General features: G+C 28.5%; 1 protein-coding gene across 2 annotated transcripts; it reads right to left on the minus strand.

Moving 5' to 3' along the window:
- Nucleotides 1-12,076: 12,076 nt before the first annotated feature.
- LOC129904373 (transcription factor MYB48) lies at nucleotides 12,077-13,612 on the minus strand. Of its 2 annotated transcripts, none has more exons than XM_055979938.1 (3): nucleotides 13,428-13,612; nucleotides 13,058-13,187; nucleotides 12,077-12,829 (listed from the first exon to the last, which is right to left on the minus strand). In XM_055979938.1, exons 1-3 carry the CDS (start codon nucleotides 13,543-13,545, stop codon nucleotides 12,403-12,405), a joined length of 675 nt encoding a protein of 224 aa, XP_055835913.1. In that variant the 5' UTR covers nucleotides 13,546-13,612; the 3' UTR covers nucleotides 12,077-12,402. The 2 variants fall into 2 exon arrangements, with proteins under 2 accessions (XP_055835913.1, XP_055835914.1); XM_055979939.1 differs by having other exon boundaries at nucleotides 13,366-13,586.
- Between the last annotated feature and the right edge of the window lie 5,790 nt (nucleotides 13,613-19,402).

Genomic DNA, 19,402 nt, shown 5'->3' on the forward strand with positions numbered 1-19,402 from the left:
ATAAATCGTTCAATTTTTGAAAAAGGTTGAGTGATGGTTTAAGAATTGAGTGCTTATTTAGAACCCGAATATCTGTAATTTCATGAAAATTGTCGAGTGAAGCAACCGATTATGGGACACAACCTTATTGCTTTAATCAATGTACTTTTATATGCATAGTTATTTACTGCATTATTTTAACCTTTAATTATTCAGACTCTTTCAACTCTTACCAAATAGAAATAGATCGTCAATCTGATATTCGTCTCATTAGTAATTGTTTCTTTATATTTCATGATGGATTCGACTGCAACCTTATTTGAGTTACTATATATTTGCATACGAGCATATTACATCATCTTAAAGTGTAATTTTTTGAGGTAGTTTTGAGTGTATCATTATAGTTAATAAACTTTGTTTGCCTCTCCAAAGCAACGCTATACTGTGTCTTTTAATTGTGAGATCAATGATTGTATATTTTCTATTTCCTCTTGGAAATACCACGGGGTGTGACACCATTCCAATTATTTTAAAAGATAAGTGATAATTTGTTTCATTTAGTAGTATATCCTTTAATAATGTACTTGGCCACGCTTCACACGGTTATAAAAAAAGCTTAAATAGAATTGTATACTAATATCATTATTTACTTTAATAAAAGAAAATTGTTTTTAATTAATCACACAAATTTCATTAAAAAAAAGTTATGAAAAATATTTAAGTTAAATATGAAATTTATACAAGAAAGCAATACATATGAACTTGCAAAAGTTAATTATTAAAAATAATAGTAGAGAAAAAGAGATGGTAATGTTAAGATTAGTGGATGTAAACTTGAGATGTGATCTCCTTTTCCTTTTTTCTCTGAGATACTTTATCTTAATTATATTTTTTTAGTATGATTTTTCTACATTTAGATATAATCGTTTTTTTCTACTTTTTCGTAACCTTTTTTTAATTACATTTTTAGCATGAGTTTTCGACAATCTATAAGCTTGAGATGTGATTGTTAAATAAGTGATGAAGTAAATAAGTAGGTGATTATGTATAACTTACATAAATCACATAGTGTTAAAGGCTAATTATAATTTTTTTCTACCATTTTTCAATTTACAGAATTCCTTAAAAACATGATAATCCGGATACATTAATTAGGGTTTTATGTATTAACAGGTAACATTTAAAGCATGATACATTGAACATAGAGATAATTTATGACACTTTTCTCCCGAAAAAGACGTGAACAGCTGAGTCAACAAGACTCCATCTCAGAAGATCCCGATCTTCTCACATTTCTTTCTCTGAAACCATGAATTGAATCAAGAAAAAGTCAATTTCCATTCTTGTTCTTGTTAATCCATCATCGGAATTAATGTATCCAGATTACTGAATTAATGTATTCGAATGGAAAGAAGAGATTTTTGAAATTTTTTGAAATGGATGAGAGTAATGAAAAATATGGTAAATAAAGGAATGTAACTAGGTAATGTTTCCTAAAATTATTTATTATAATTTTTACACATTAAACAAATGTTTTTAAGAGTTACGAAAATGAAACATACAAGAATATCCAATAAATAGTAAAAGTTAGAAAGAAGAAAAGATGTGAGTTACAGTCAATTTTGATATATAATATTATTAGATACTAATAATTTATTTATTTTTTTGTAAAAAGTACTATTAAGGCCAATTATGAATTTAGATACTACAATTCCTTCTATTAAACAAAAGAAAAAAGCTTATACATGTCATGCATTTGAATTAATTTGTACACTAATTCTAACATTTTTATTTTATTAACAACGATTCAATAAGTATTTTCAATTGCAATGTGAAATAGAAATAAAATGACATAAATTTAATCTTTTTTTACAAAACTTTTATGAAAATCCGCATCCGCTATTTTTTGGGTTACATGGATAAATCTGCTCCTATAAATTTCATCTAATAACTATATATTATCGTACAAATAAAAATATTTAAATTAGGTTCTTTTATATATTTCGAAGATAAAAAATTTAAATAAAATATAAACTTTTGATTTATCATAAAAAGATCATCTTATGATTGAAATGTGGAGAAAACCTTGCCATATACAATGGTCAAATTAAATCAGCAAGAAATTTATTTAGTTTCTCATTCTTTGTCACAATTAATCATAGATGTCTTGGAATAATTTTTGTGTTCTTGTAATTATGGCGGGTGTATTCTTAATCAATTTCAACTCCTATAATTATTCATCACAAATTAAGTTTACTTAACCCATTGGAGAAATTTTATCCAGATCCACATTTACAAATCTCACCTCTAATAAATTTAACTTTCATTTAACACAATTAAGTGATATACTAACATTCAATCATAGATGAGATCTTTTATGAAACTTTTACAATTTTACATTACAGATGATTCTAGTGCTAATACTATTTACAGAAAATTAGTTACTTTTTCTCTATTTATATTTGCTTGATTTAATTGAGCAAAATTTCAGTAAAAAACAAAAAAGTAGAGAAGAAAATCTCTCTTTCTCTATTATATACCTTATTTTACGTCGATCACATTCTTCCTCCCTAAAATTCTTCTGCAAAATACTATTTTTTCTTCTCGTAAGTTTGTCAAAAATTTCTCGTTGATCAACTTTTCTTATCATATTGTTGAGAAATAAAAGGCCCCACAATGAAGAAAGAAAAAACAAAAACATGCAAGAAATAAAATACGAATCAATGCATGTTAAAAGGAAAGAAAGTGAAAATAATTAGCAGTGTCCACCTTGAAATGTTTATTTGAACAAAACTAAACATGACATTTATATATTTTTTAATGCTCACAAATACTCCTCCGTCCCATTTTTGTTGTCATGTTGCGCTTTTCGAAAGTCAATTTGACTAATTTTCAAAATTAAATTATATTACTTTAACTTAATATTATAAAATAAAAAATTAGATATTCAAAAACTATACGAAAAGTACTATAAGTTATAATTTTTTCCATATCAATATGACAAAAAAAAATATTTTAAAATATTAGTTAAAGTTCATATAGTTTGACTCTCAGAAAGAAAACCATGACAACTAAAATAGGATGAAGAGAGTATCATATAACCGTTGAAAATAGAAGAGAAAGGGAAGGAGAGGTAATTAAGAGAATTAATGACATATTAGAAACGGCAAAAGCACTATAAGAAAATAGCCTTAAATATTACGTAACATCCGTACAAGTTAATTCTAATAATATGTAATCAATGAAACTAATAAATGCAGCTGTATCTGATTCTTCAAATACCCAAATATATTGAATTTTTAATCAGAAAAATAAATTAAAAGGCCAAAAATTTGATAAAAAAGATAAATGCTAATGTTGGCCATAGAGAGATGCCACCTCACATTTTCTATAATTCAGCTTTATTATTATATATAGATTTAGTAGTATTCTAATAAGGAGATTTAAGATTTAAGATTTAATAAATGCAAGAAAGTCACAATTTGGATTTAAAATGTGCCACCTACGGCTGAGTGAAATAAATATCGCGACTTCTATCTTGTTTAATAAAATCATCGCGAGTGAAGTTTCTGCCCTTGTTGAGTGGGTAAGGCCCAATCAAGACCCGTATTGTAAGAAAATTCAACAATTTATATCAATATAATAAAATTAATTTATTCTATTTGCACGGTATAACTTTACTTCGAAAGAAATTCAATTCAACCCCGAACCATAGAATTTTGGCCCCTAAAATATAGTAGTAATATGTAGCTGAGTATTGTGTGGCATTAACGGAAAACTAATACTAGTAGTTAGGGAATACAAAATCAAACTGAAAATCGAATAACACCACAAATTGAGTCAAATCGGAAAAAAAAACTCGACTAGTGATTTGATTTGATTTGGTATTGGAAATAAAAATCTGACTATACTTAGGTTGATTTGGTTTAAACTAAAAAAAATAACCTGAGACCAAACAAACTCGATATTATTTATATAATTTTTAAAATTTATTTATTCATAAAAGTATTTACTTTGTTATAATTTTCTAAATATTTCTTATACTTAGAATTTTGAATCGTCTCTCCCAATAACGGTTATAGCCAATAGTTTTTTTTTTGAATATTATAGTGACATCACTCACCTCATATTTTATGTTATTTTTTCTTAAGAAACACCTTAAATGATATTTTGATAGGACTAAAGAAATAATTAAAGCACAAATTAATTATCTATTTGTATGAATACTTTACCAAAAAAGCTTGAAAAATCGAAAAATCGAGAAAAAAAACTGAGGTTGAAAAAATCAAGTTTTATTAGTTTTATTTGATTTATAGATTTAAAAATCCGACACAATTGATTTGACATGTGAAAAATCTGAAATAATCCGGCCATGTACACCCCTACTAGTAATAGTGTCATAGTATTAGGCAAAGTTGGTAGTGTTGGAAATATTAAAAATGATGGAAATTTTCGTGGTTTGAAGCGTGTCTATGATATCGTGCTTAAGAATATTTCACCTAGTATAGATTTAACTTTCATGATTCTGTTGACACCAATTTTGACCCTCCACAACGTAAATTAGCAATCGAGTTTCTTTAAATTTCGAACATTTTTGAAATAATTAACTTTTATAAAAATTAAATATTTTCATGTTATTCCTAACTGTTTTTATCTTTTTATATAATTTTAGGATAATAAACATATTTTTATATAACTATATCTTTAATTACTACTTACGTGATTATTCGAAAATCATCTCAAAAAAAATTATTTTTAACTAAATGTTATGTCAATTAGGTTAGTTTAATTATAGTTTGTATTTTCAAATTAATTGGTTTATGACTAAAAAAAATTGAAAATGCACTTCTCCACATCGAAAATCCATCAACTATTTGGGGTTTTTGGAGCCGGAGCCTATATAAAGGCTCATATTCTCATTAAAAAGAGAGAAAGAGGTGGGAGATTTTTTTTGCCACCCCTAAATTTGAAATTTTCCTTACTTGGCTAGTATTTTGGACTCTTGTCCCCAACCTAAAAATTGTGAAAATTTCTAGCTTTCAATCTATATTTTTCTTCGAGAAAAATAAGAGATTGAACTCGAAATTTAGGCTAAGAACATGGTTCTTATAACGTCGAACCCACGAAGCTTTGAGTCTAAATTTTCATTTTTTCTCTTTGTGGATTAGAGTTCCATCAAGATCTTGGGTGGTGGTGAAGTCGTCTCCCGCTCGTCGTCTTCAGTCTCGCTGTCCGGAAAGAGATAAAATCTTTTTTCAGCTTTATTTTAGTTAATTATTTTATGTTTTATATTTAGTTAATTTGTAATCTTATTTTTTTTAGTTAGCATGTAATAAGAATAATTAGATTAATGATAGAAATTTCTTATAGTTAACATGTGTTAGGATTAATTAGTTAGCATGTGTTAGAATTATTTAATGAAAGCTCTTAGTTTTGTTCATTATTTTTTCAAGTAGTTTTCTTTGACAATATAGATTTTCATATTTTCAATTTCTTCGTTTAACATGATTTAGATAACAAAAATATGCTTAAGTTATTATTTAGTTAGAACTTTCATAGCCTAATTGATTTAATTTTTTTTAAAAAAATTTGAGTTAGTATAGCGTATATATTAATTTTGTATCCGTTAGTTACTTGAATATATTTTTTCTTTCCTTTTCTTTGTCCACATATATACATGTTGTTAGTCACCTCTAGGATATTCATCAATTTGATACCTTAAAATATCATGATATATTCCTTGGTTTAGCTTAATATGAGTAGATGATTATGTAATTTTATTTTGGTGCATGTGATACCAATTAGAGTTCATATTTGGACTCCATCCTTGAATATTGTTTAGTTTTAAATCTCCCATCATCTTGCTTGAATTGCTAAAAAATTGATATATGGAAAGGAAGCTAATATTCATGGTTTGAATATTGATATTGGGTTGTATACACGGAATACAGGTGGAAAATAGTATTATATATACTGATATATAGTATATATACAATTTGATATGTAGGAAAATAATATTGTATATATTGATATATAGTAATATACAATCTGATATATAGCACATACAGGGAACAAACAGGTTGTATACAGTATGTATATAGTTCGGTATACAAAAATAATATTGCATACATTATATACAGTGTATATACAGTTCGATATACAGTGTATATACAGCTTCGATTTACAGTAGAATTGGGCTTAAGGTCCAAAACGCAGATGACCCAACAGTTTAGTCCAGGTGTACCGAAACTAAATGTTGGACTATATTTTCATGTGTTATTTATGCTTACTTAGATATTAATTTTAATTTATTTTAACTTAATTAGATTCCCAAAGAAAATAATGTGTTCATATATATATATATATATATATATGAAGAATAATCTCAACTTTTGGTCAAAGAATATTAATAACAAATTGATTCTGATAATATGTCAGGCTACAAAAGTTAATGGCTATTAAAGAAGTTTAATGGCTTCAACAAATTAATTATGATAATAGGTCATAGGCTACAAAAGTTAATGGCTATTAAAGAAGTTTAATGGCCATGAAAAGGGTATACAAAATTGAAATCTTATCCAACATTAAAATGTGCTCCCCTCTGTTCACTTTACTTATTCAATATCTCAAAAATAGATTTTCTTAATTTACTTGTGACTTTTAACATATGAAAAAAATAATTATTTTTGTCATGTTTTATCTTTAACATTAATTAATTATTTATTTTTCAAATCATTTTTAAGACTTCATACTAAACATCAATTAATAGGATTATTGTGGTAAAATAATCATGTCAACTATTATTTTTTTAATAGGCATGTCAAGTTCAAATATGACAAGTAAAAGTGAACAAAAGAAATGTAAAAACTGTCACTAATTGTTATTCAAAAATGATTATTTTCTTTTCGAGATATTAGGTTTTTTTTCAAGGAAAAACTATATAATTACACATACTTCATTACTATATTTACTATTATTATCTATACTTTCAAAATATTACGTATCTTACCACTAATTAAGAGTTTTTTATCATATATTGAAAGATACACTTAGATACATATATTTTTCTACCAAATACACTAAAATAGGGAGAGAGGTGAGTGGGATTTGTATGTATCCCAGATACATGAAAATCACACTAGATACACACTAGATACATGTATTTTTATGTATCTGAAATGATTTGTATGTATTTAAGATACCAAATACATGCGAGAATGGCTAGCGAGATGGGAGAGAGGCGAGGGAGGTGAGCGAGATCTGTTATGTATCTCAAATACATGTGAATCCACTTGAATATAATGGATCTAGAATAAATTACACCTAATTTTGACCCCTGAATACGGAGATACATATATCTAGACGTATCTGATTGTGTATCTGGACGCACAAAATAATTATAAGATATCTAATATTACAAATTAAAGTATATCTAAGTAATTAACTCCTAAACTATTGGGATTTACGAAAGTTTCCTTTTTTTCAATAGCTAGTCCCTAAGTTTACTAGCTCATTGTATATGATGGATCAAGTCAGTAACTTGGCACTAATTAATGACATTGGTAAACGTAATAGTGATTTTACCCCCTCTGTACATCTTTAGTTGTTCAGTATACTAAAAATAAATGTCCAATTTATGAAATCAAGAGATAATTTTAACTTAGTTTCTAATTTATTCTTATCATTAATTAGTAGTTATTTTTCTATTATATTTTTCAAGACATTGTATTTATTCTATGCAAAGGGTGATATGGTAAAATTATTCTTCTAATTATAGCTTCTTAAGAATTGTGCAAAGTCAATAGTGAACAAGTATTATTAGACGGAAAATGTAATAGTTTTAGTCAATGTTGAAAAATGTTATTCGCCTAGCCATAAAATTTGTATTTGTCGCTATATATAATTAGTGTATATATATATTGATTATATACAAATTATATTCTAGTAATTATACACCTTCTTTTTTACAAAAAATTATAAAAAAAAAATTTAAAAAAGTTATTTATTGTACATTCTGCTGAGCTGTTGTGTAATGTTCAAAATTTCAAACTTATACTAGTGGGAGTAGTATGACGTGGAAATTGACCTGAGGGCACATAGCAAGAGTGGCCATGGTTGCCACCACTTTGTTCATTGTTGGATGTGCTTCATTTCTTGACGATTTGGAGTGTTCATTTGTTTTCATATGACACTACATCTTTACTATTATTATAGAATCGTTAAATTCTACCATCATTATTTCATAACTTTTAGCAATAAAGGTAGTGGGCATTTGGCTCTAAATGTTGTGGTGATATATGTAGATTCAGATCATCTCTTTCTACAAGTGTGAATGCCTCTATTATGCCTAGGGGTAGATCAGTTATCCCACACTTGCAGGTATCATTATTTGTCATAAGAATAAATGAATACTTTCAGCTTATGGATTTCAATGTTAATAGAATGAATTTTTTAAATTATGTTGTTGCATTCCCACTCATTTAGGGTCTAATTATGTGCTTTTATTTTAGATTTCAAAATTACCTTTCATACCATACGTACTTCTCCAGATACATGTAGATATCTACATGCAAGTCAAATTAAGTATAATTTGTTTAAGATACATTGTATTATTCAAGCGTGATTTCGCATATATCTTAGATACACTAGTTCTCTTGTTCGCCTCCCTCCCTATGTATTTGTATTTTAGAATGTATCTGAATCTATTTGGTATCCCAGATACATGTATCTAGTGTGAGTCACATGTATGTGCGATACACTCACTCTCTTGCTCGCCTCAATCCCTATTTAACTATATTTCATAATGTATCTGATATAAGAAATACATGTATCTAATATCTTTGATACATGTATCTGACTTGAAATATGAAGGAATGGTGTATCTAACTTGAGATGTGGTACAAAATTATCAATTAGTGATATAATATATAATTATTTCAAACTATAAACAATATGTAATTATTTCAAACTATAGACAATTTTTCTCATACCAATACATATATAAAATTATATTTTAAAATGTTAATCAAAATTCGTGTAATTTGAATTTCAAAAGCTAAAAATATTACGTAAATTAGGACAAAAGAGGTAGAACCACTTGTGTCACGACCCCACCTGTGGTGATTAGCATCCACATTAACCCTCTAGTGGGAGAACCACTATTTCAGCCCAAACTAACAATTTTCACAAGAGATAGACAAATTAAAGATGCAGAAGCAGGTTTAATAATGAAATAAGGTTGAGTTCCCATAAACTCAGAATAATCTAGTCAAACGATCCAAACATGCGAAATTTAACACCTAGAAACTAAAAGTCAGTGTACTAAAACTCTAACGAAACAACAGGCTTAAGATAGGAGATGCAACCCCAAAATATTATAAAATAACAAGTCTGAAAGTCTAAGTCATGAGAGAAGGACTAAGATAAAAAAAAAACCTATGGTAACTTGAAAGAACTTGCTCACCCGTGAACTCTTGGCACTAGTCATCTTCTATTCGAGGTCTCTCAACAGCTGTCGGAAGATGTCCTGTACTCAACAAAAACAGATCAAGTACAATATCAGTATATAAAAACAACGATGTATTAGTAGGATCATGCAGCTAGCCGGTAAGTGAGACATGGGCACGTAATTACAGCACTGTAAACACATATGTACTGAATATCTTATCACTTATCGTCTCATAACTAGTACTTAAACATACTCACAAATTAACAATCCTAATTACCCTACAATTTTTATAAAAGGTCCTCTTATGGGACCTGCAAACACTTGTTAGTATGTCAGAATGTGACACCCAGTCAAAGGTTGTATCAGAACGTGACACCCAATCCAAAAATATATCGGAACGTGACATCCAATCCAGTTGTGTATTAAAATGTAACACCCGATCCAAGTATACACAATCAACCACAAGTACAGTGAATAATTCAACTATCATATCTACCAAGAACAATTCATTGCAAGCCATAGACGATAAATACTCATTATGAATGGTTCATTACATGCCTTCTTATTCACACACATACATGCACACAATGTAGCAATTAGCAAGCACATATAACACATATGGGAAGACAAAATCATCACCTACCTGAAAATCAAGCTTTTGACAGCTCTAAACTGTTAGAGCTTTTCCTTTTCGAATTCGTTCGACTTGTTCTTGGTCTAAAAACAATCACATACATACAAAGGATCAATACGATGGCCTAATTCCTATGAACTATAACATAATTTCCCACTTAGGCCCAACCTATGATCCTAACCCCCCATCTAGAGCTACTTCCCACCATTAGTTTCAGGCCAAAATCCTCCCCAAATGATCACCAACCACAATTCTAGGTTTTAGGAATCAAAATACGAATTAAGGAGACGATTTGCTTACCTTTATCACAAATACGATGGAAATATGCAAGAAATTATCCTACGTCGCTTCTAGTCTCTTAAGAACAAAGTAGGGATGACTAAAAACTATCCCGCCACGGCGGGATCATTCCGCTCTAGCAGCCTCGCCTTGGCGGGATATTCGGAGACAGAGCTCATAAAGAGTCTCCAAGTCTCTCATATCACAACATACTCTCATCCCATGACGTCTTACCATATACCCTTCACGCCAAGTTTAATTTTGGAAGTTTTAGTCGCCCAAATACGATTTTATAAAGTCGTATAGGCTCCGTATCGGTTATCAATTAAATCGATCAAACTATAGGTTCAATCCCTCATCAATTTTTGAATCTCTCTATATCTCACCTGACTTAAAATTCGTTCAAATCTGACACAAACTTAAAATTTTCCAAATCACTACTTAAAATTTTCTGATCGAGATTCTTTTTCCATTGACTTATCCGTATCAAGTGGGACGGGTCGTTACAACTTGCCACTTCAGGCAATTAACAAGAAGTTAATATAAATTTTCCTACACATTAATTAATTCTATCCACTCATATCTTTTGTACTCTTATTATTTTTTATTCAGGTGCACTAGCAATAACCCCCCCCCCCCCCCCCGCCGCCCTCCTCCTCCCGGTCCCTTTAGCTAGCTAGCTTTTTGTGAGTAACATCTAAAAACCACTAACCACTCATGCTTATCACTTTAATAAAAAGTTGATATAGTACCCTTTTTAACTTTTTCCCCATAGATACTCTCTCGATCAGATATATTTTTATATTTAATAATAATTTAATTATAAAATATTTATTTATTTATTTTTAATAAAATAATTTATGATCGTATAACATCTAACTTATTTTAAATTATAAATTTTAATTTTTTTTAAATTTTTTATTACATTAAATTAAATTATATCACATAAATTGAATGAAAACAATGAAGTGATATTCTAGAACAGCACATAGCTTTATCATCGTGACTAGTACCATTTATAATGAATGTGAATAATATATTTGTGAGATAAAGAAAGTAGCTACGTGTTAATGTGGGAACTATTCCTCTTTGGATTATAAATAAAATAATCATTGTATAATGCACAAAGGTGATTGGAGAACATTTTCTATCTTTTTAATCATCAATCATAGCCTTGCATTTTGCCGTATCAAAATGAAAGTTGTGCTAAATGTAATAGTGCATTACAGAGTTGAAATCAGCACTAATAATTCTAATTGCATCCTAATCAGATCCCCAATTCTTGGAAGCACCAGCAGAGCTAGCATGTTTTTATTTTAATGTAAATTTTATATTTATATTTTTCAAAAAAATTAATATGTATAAATAATTTTTCAAAAATCTAATAATTCTCTTTTCTAAAATTTTAGAACTCATAAAATTAAAATGGTAACTTCTTTCTCTGCTTCGAAGTTGATATTTTCAAATTTAGTTTACATGAAAAATTGTGGCTTGTTAGCCTACTTAATCATAATGCATGCACTAACTGCTAAATTTAATATGTGATAGAGGAAAATATTTTAAAGAATCAGAATTTAATATGTTATCGAATTTTAATTTATATACATTCATTGTTCTTAAGCCAAATAAAAAATTAAAATCAAAAGTTATTGAATTTGAATAAACGCTTAATATAACTAGCTTTGTCCGTGATGATAAATAATGAAAGTAATCACATATAAATAATAGACTTAAAAGACTAGAAATTAATTTAAAGCATTCATCAAATGGCTACAACAACAGACTTCCAAAGCACTACTACTTGATCATCTTTAGAGGAGAGACCTAGCACCTTCTAATCATAAGATTCTTAATTATTATTTTTGTAGTTTTTCACAACTACTAGTAGTAATATACAAGTTAGAACTTAATATATTTCTTGTAAAACCTAAAACCAACTATAATAATTTTGTTTTTGTTTTTTCAAATAAATGAGCCTCCTATTAACCTGTCTTTTCTTTTTTAATCAATTTTACCATATAATATCCGAAGTCTGTTGTCTCGTCTATTCAAAAGGACGTTCCTATCGAAAGCTACTCCAATCAAAATCTTTCCAAAGTGAGTCTAGGGAATAATCCCATAGGGGTGAAATGGACCCCATAATTGGTTTATTCACTGTTTCTTCATTTTCTTCTAATAATTCAATATCTTTCCAAACTTCATCCATGGAGTAAACTTTCATACTTTTTCCATCTTGTTCTTGATCATTAGATTTTTTTTCTTCTTCAACTTGCAAGAGCTCGAGTCCTCCCGTATCGTAGAAGTTTCTTTCATTTTCTACGTGAGTGATTGAAGAAGAAGAAGGCGATGAAGAGTTGGAAAAAGCTGAAGATGGAGAAATAGAAGACTTTTTCCTTTGTTCTTGAGCTTTCTTCCTCATGTGGGTTCTCCAGTAATTCTTGATTTCGTTATCAGTACGCCCTGGTATTTTTCGGGCAATTCTTGACCATCTAAACATAAAAAATAAAAATAACAACTCATATATATATATATATGAGAAAAAATTGAAGGGAAAAACACAAAATAAAATGATAAATTCTAACTTTTCCCCCAAAATAATTATATGGACACGTGAAATCTGCATAATCCACGCTAGAGCTTCTCTATCGTAAAATACAAGACGAATAGCTAACATAACAATAAATATAAGTAACAAATAACTTGTTAGTCCTAATTACCTATTTCCCAATTTGGAGTGAAGTTCAAGAACTAGACGTTCTTCTTGAGGAGTCATTTTGCCACGTTTAAGATCAGGATTCAAGTAATTAACCCAACGTAACCTGCAACTCTTTCCTGTTCTTTTCAAACCTAAAATATATATATATATATATATATACATACACAAAAATACATCACAAAGAACTATGTATATATAGAGAGAGGGAGAAAGAAGTCATAAAAATTAAAAGTAATTAAAAGAAGAGAGATTAGAAATTTAACTGTTATTTGGGATAAAAGAGAGTGTATTTTTGTACTAATATTATACCTATTCTATGATGCATATTTTTTTTTATAATTTGTCTCCCGCCAATCACCTTAGTTTCAAACCTGAAACTTTGGCAAGAAAATCCCATCGTCGATCTCCAAATAATTTAACATAAAATAAAAGCTGCATATCTTCTTCTTCTGTCCATGGACCTCTTCTCATTATTTCCTCTTGCACCATTTTTTTTCTTTCTCTCTTTTTATTAGTACTAGTTAATAGTACTTGTCTATTTTTTATGAGTGGTTGATAAGGGTCATTCGTATTTATACTAAGAATAATTGCCTTCCTTTTCTTTTTTTCCCTGGTGGGTGTGGGGACAATTAACCAAGAAAGGATGAAGACTACGGCCTGTTTGGAAAATCACCGGAAATTGAAATTGGTGGATAGTAATTACTAGCCTACTAATTATACAATTTAGTAATTATAATAATTTTTTTTATTTATCATAGTGTAATTTCAATTTAATTACAATTGTTTCATTTGGTTGCACAAGTGTAATTACAATTTTAGGCCTTTTTCTATGATTAAAATTCTGTTAAATAAGTTTTAATTTATAATTAATTTTAACTAATTAAATTGTAACCAATAGATAGCCGCCACGTGTTTAAAAAATTTATTCAAATTATTTAATTAAAATTATGTTAAAGAAATTTTGATTTATAATTAATTTTAAATAATTAAATTGTAACCAATAGATGACCTCCACGTGTTTAAAAAATTATTCAATTAAAATGATATTAAAGAAAATGGCACTATTTTTCTTTTCTGTTTAATAATACTGATTTTTTTGCAATACATATAAATAAAATAACTAAAAGATTTTAGTTATACATATAACTTAATTATTTTCTAGTTATTACAAGCTAGTTAAAAATTATTTTAGACTAAAAATAGTTATTACAAGATGGTTAAAAATAAATAAATAATTTATTTTTTTAGTTTTTACAAGATAATTCTTAGATAGTTATTGTGAAACTACCTTGGAATGATACTTATAACTAAAAGATTTTTTAAAAAACTTTTTATTTTTTTATCATAATTTATCCAAACCAAAACAATATACATGCTTGATGATTATAAAAAACTAAATTAAAAGAAAAAAAACTACAGCAATTAAAAAGTTATCTTTTTTATATATTTTTCCCCATAATTTATCCAAATCAAAACAATATCCTTCTTCATGATCCCAAAACAAATTTTAAAAAAAATAAGAAGAAAAAGCTACGGCAACAAAAAACTATTAGATTTATATTTAAAATTAATTATAAATCAAAATTTATTTAACATAATTTTAATTACGGGGCTTAAAATGCCCTCAAACTATTGAAAATGGTACAAAAATGTCCCTCACGCCCTTCTCCGTTAAAGAAAAGGTCATTTTTGGACCTAAATGTGGATGTTAAGGGCATTTTAAGCCTAATATATGGATGAGAGGCATTTTTGTACCGTTTTCAATAGTTCGAGGACATGTTAGGCCCTTTTCCGTTGTGTAAATAATAAAACTTGAGAGTTTTAAAATTAGTGTCACTAGCATTAATCTTAAAATTATGACCTCTACTCAATAATTAAGACTTGAATCACTTTTTTTAAAAAAAAATTAAAACTCTGTATCACCCTTAATTTTTTTAGTATTTTAGTTGATGAAACTGCTTCGAAATTCATATATTAAGTAATGTATCCATCAAATATTGATGATTCACCAAAACTAAAAAAAAAACAATTCAATTGAAAAGTAAAAAATGCTTCAAAATTCTTTTATTAATTAAGTGATTGATCCATCGATTATTGATGATTCATCAAAACTGCCCCTCTTTTTTAACAATTAGTAAAAGCTTTGTATTTTATAAGTTAATTAATAACTTATCAAGGTTTGTTAGACATAATCGATTAATTAAATTATGTGTTAGTCAAGAAAAACGATTAATTCCACATTCACATCTTTATATACAAGAGGGTATAAATAGATCTTATGCTATATTGAAATATAACCATACAAACAAACAAAAAAACTCGAGTTTACAAAGCCAATTATCAATGGCCATAAGAGTTGTGAGCATGAGATTAGTAGGATTAATTAGAGTAAAGAAACTCCCTACTAAGTTAGTGAATTTTATAAATTGTTCGCACAATATTATAAAAAGAAGCTTTATAGCTTTAATCATACTAATATTTTCTTGGACTACCTTTTATATATCTTTAAATGTATCATTTAATTAATATTATTATTATTATTATTTTAAAAATAAATAAATTGTGAGCCTATTATGACCAAACAAGTGGCTCAATTGTTGGCAGAGTAATGTTGCATATGATGAAAGCCACTTACAGGGAAGACCAATATTGGTGATGATAAATGAAGATAAGAGGGTGATATGTGGATGTAACTTTCATAAAAAATTTCTAGCCATTTTACATCTGTCACGGCTAAAATATCACCTTTTTTTTAATTAAATTTTTCATTAAAAAATATTCAGTGCCTATTTCAATTGATATTTTTAATTAAATTAGTGGAAAAAGAAAAATTAATATGTTTAAATTATGAAGTTTTTTACTATTTTAATGAGAATTTATTACTCATCGTGAATTATTTTAACAAATTGATTCAACGAAAAATGACCCAAAAAATCATAATTTATAGCATAGATTTTCTATTAATATTGAAAAAGTCATGATCTATAGCATAAATTTTCTATTAATTCACGGTGAAAAAACCTTTATATCTAATAGTGTTTATAACCTCTAATAGTTATAAACCTCAGTTTTGTGAGTTTGTACACCACTGAGATATACAATTCACATAATTACACTGTTGTGTATTATTAAGATATATAACATGTGAATTGTGTACCCCTTCGGTATGCAACACACATACCTATTGAATTTTTTTGTAACCTTTTTTCAATATAGGTCAAAATTATTTTTAATTTTTTCTGGTAATTTTTTTTTATTGCATGGGCTTTTTTGTTAATTTTGCTATTATTTATTATAAGGTGTATAAACAAAGAGCAACCAATGTCAATTATACTTAAAAGTGAGGAAAATGATTTTTCTAAAAAAAATAAATAAGAAAAACAAGTTTCATAAATCATAATTGCATGATATTCCACATGATTGTGTCTTTCTGACCCTCCGACAGACCTTATCTTCACTCTCACATCTGTAGCCTCCATCCCCACCATCCCACCTCTCATATTATTTGTCTATATTATATGCATATGTTTGTAGGATTACTTTTTGCTTATATACTGAATACAAAAAAGGGTAAGAAATTCAATTATTTTTTAAAAAATAAAACATTTTTGATGCTTGATGTTTATCTTTTCTCAAATTTATAAATACCATCGGATAAAGACTACACCTGCTTTGTCATGTACTATATATATGAGCTCTTGCTGGTTTAATGTCCCTTGACTTCAGCTAAGGCCATTTAGCTACTAAAATGATGAATATATGTGATCTATAGAAAAATAAAAGATGAAGGAGCTTAGAGGTCAAAAGAAATATTCTTTATGTTTTAATTTAGTTATCCTATTCTTTCTAGTCCATTTAAAAAAATATTTTTCCCTTTTTGATAACTTTTTTAATTTTATTTTTCATATGACATATCTAAAATCACAAGATTAAAAAATATTTTGATATATTTAACATATTTTTAATTTAAAACTATAAAATTAAAAAAAATTACTTTCTTAAATTTTATATTAAATTAATATCGGACAAACAAATTAAATCTCGAAGAGAAAGAAGAAAAAAAGTTCCAAAAGTAGGAAATAGTAAGAAAAGGAAATGAAGAGGCTGAAAGGCTTATTGGAGATTGTACATTTTAAGTGGAAACCAAATGCTAGAAACAAAACAAGATAAGTTGAAATGGTCAATTCGAAGAATATATGTATATTCGTGTGTCTCATATTTACATCAATTGACTAGGATGGCAAAATCAAACTCAATCTATATCGTTTAAGTTTGAGTAAAATATTGATTAGCCCATTTATTAGCTCAACTCATTTCAACCCAAATTGACTTGAGAGAAATTTTGTCAAAATATTTTTAATTTTATATGTTATAGATAGCCATAACCAAAAAAATGTAATTTTATACTGTACTAAAATATTGTTAAAGAACAAATCAAACAATTAAAATAATAAAATTAGATTGGGTTGGGTCTTGACCCGTTCTATAACCCACCAACCACCCCATTTTGACCCAAATAAATTTGGATTGAGTTGAATTTTGACTCGTTTATTATCTTGATCCATTATGACCTGCCTAAATTTGACCCAACCCGCCCATTGCCACCCTTTGAATTGGCGAAGTGGAATTGTCATTGGCAATTTGGAACTTCAGCGTGTCAATATGTTAAATATGAACATCATAATTCAAATGATATCACTCAAAATATGATTATTCCGGACTGAAAGTGGGTGCGGATCATTATGAATTTTATGGTAGGTTACCACGAACCTCGAGGAAGCTTGACTATTTGTGTTACTATTGATAAATTGACTAAGTCTGCACACGTTTCTGTTGGAAAAGACGAACAAACACAAAAATATATATGATCAAAATAATGAAATAAAATGAAAAATAATGGCATCAAGAATTTTACGTGAAAATCATTTTAAATGAGGGGAAAAATCACGGGTCAAGAGAAGCAACTGATATCACTATAGTAAGAAATTTTATACCATGTAGTCACGAGTACAATACTCAAAATGACTACTCCACATTCAAAAGAAATAACACTCTTTTAATTTACCACCTTACTAAAATATCGTCACACTCTATTTTTCTTCACAGACTATTTTCTTATATATAGTCTATGAAAACCTCATAGCTCTCTAAATATTTTCTCTCTTTGAATTAGTGTGTATTAAATGAGGAGCTGAAGAGCTCCTTTTATAAGTGAAATTTGTATTTCACCGTTCACAATTTGTCAAAGAAATTGTGTCACCTTCCACCGAAAATTTGCATTGCTGCAAATTTTGTTGACAAAAAAAAAGGTTGTAGCTATTGTTGACAAAAAAAGTATGGGATGGACCCCACAAATCTCCTCATCCTGTCCCATGCACTAGAAAGAGGTATCTTCATCTTCTCAGAGAGAGCTCATGCCAACAGGTTCTTAACACAATTCGAACTTGTTCTTTGTTACCACTTTGGTCAGCATATCTGTACCTGCATATATTCTTTTTCGATCTTTTCTCGAATCCAGTGATATCTCATATCTATATGTTTCGTCCTTGCATAGTACATGGAGTTCTTGCTCAAGTCTATTGCACTTTGACTGTCATAATAGATGACATATTCCTTCTGATGCAACTCAAGCTCTTGAAAAAATTGCTTGATCTATATCATCTCCTTGCCAGCTTCAGTAGCTGCAATATACTCAACTTCAGTTGTAGACAATGCAACACACTTCTGCAACTTCGACTGCCATGATATAGCTCCCCCTGAAAAAGTAAACAAATATCCAGTAGTGAATATTTTGTTATCAAGGTCTCTTACCATATCAGCATCTGTATAGCCCTTTAAGATTGGATTTGATCCTCTAAAACACAAATATTTATCTGAGCTTCCTCTCAGATACTTAAGTATCCACTTTACAGCTTCCCAATGCCATTTTTCTGGATTATCAAGAAACCTGCTAACAACACCAACTGTGTGAGCAATATTACCTCTAGTGCATACCATTACATATATTAGACTTCCAACGACGGAGCAATATGGAACTTTGGCCATGCTTTTTTTTTCTCCCTAGCTGTAGGACACATCTTCTTGCTCAACTTTATATGACCAGCAAGAGGTGTGCCAACAGGCTTAGCATTCTTCATGTTGAAGAGCTCGAGTACACATTCAATGTACTTCTCTTGTGACAGATAAATCTTCCTTTCATTCCTGAGATGAGTAATTCTCATGCCCAAAATTTACTTGGCATGACCCAAGTCTTTCATAGCAAAAGACTTACACAACTCTTTCTTTAACTCATCAATTTTGGAAGTATTTCAGCTCACAATCAACATATCATCCACATATAGCAAGA

This window comes from Solanum dulcamara, chromosome 9, assembly GCF_947179165.1.
Source record: "Solanum dulcamara chromosome 9, daSolDulc1.2, whole genome shotgun sequence".
NCBI classification, from domain to species: Eukaryota; Viridiplantae; Streptophyta; class Magnoliopsida; order Solanales; family Solanaceae; genus Solanum; species Solanum dulcamara.

Excerpts from the sequence above, each read along its gene's own strand:
- LOC129904373 (XM_055979938.1), bottom strand. The coding sequence starts at position 13,545 with ATGGTGCAAGAGGAAATAATGAGAAGAGGTCCATGGACAGAAGAAGAA. Across the intron at positions 13,188-13,427 it reads TTTTCTTGCCAAAGTTTCAG|GTTTGAAAAGAACAGGAAAG; the intron begins GTTTGAAACTAA and ends TATATATTTTAG. Across the intron at positions 12,830-13,057 it reads CACTCCAAATTGGGAAATAG|ATGGTCAAGAATTGCCCGAA; the intron begins GTAATTAGGACT and ends TTTTATGTTTAG.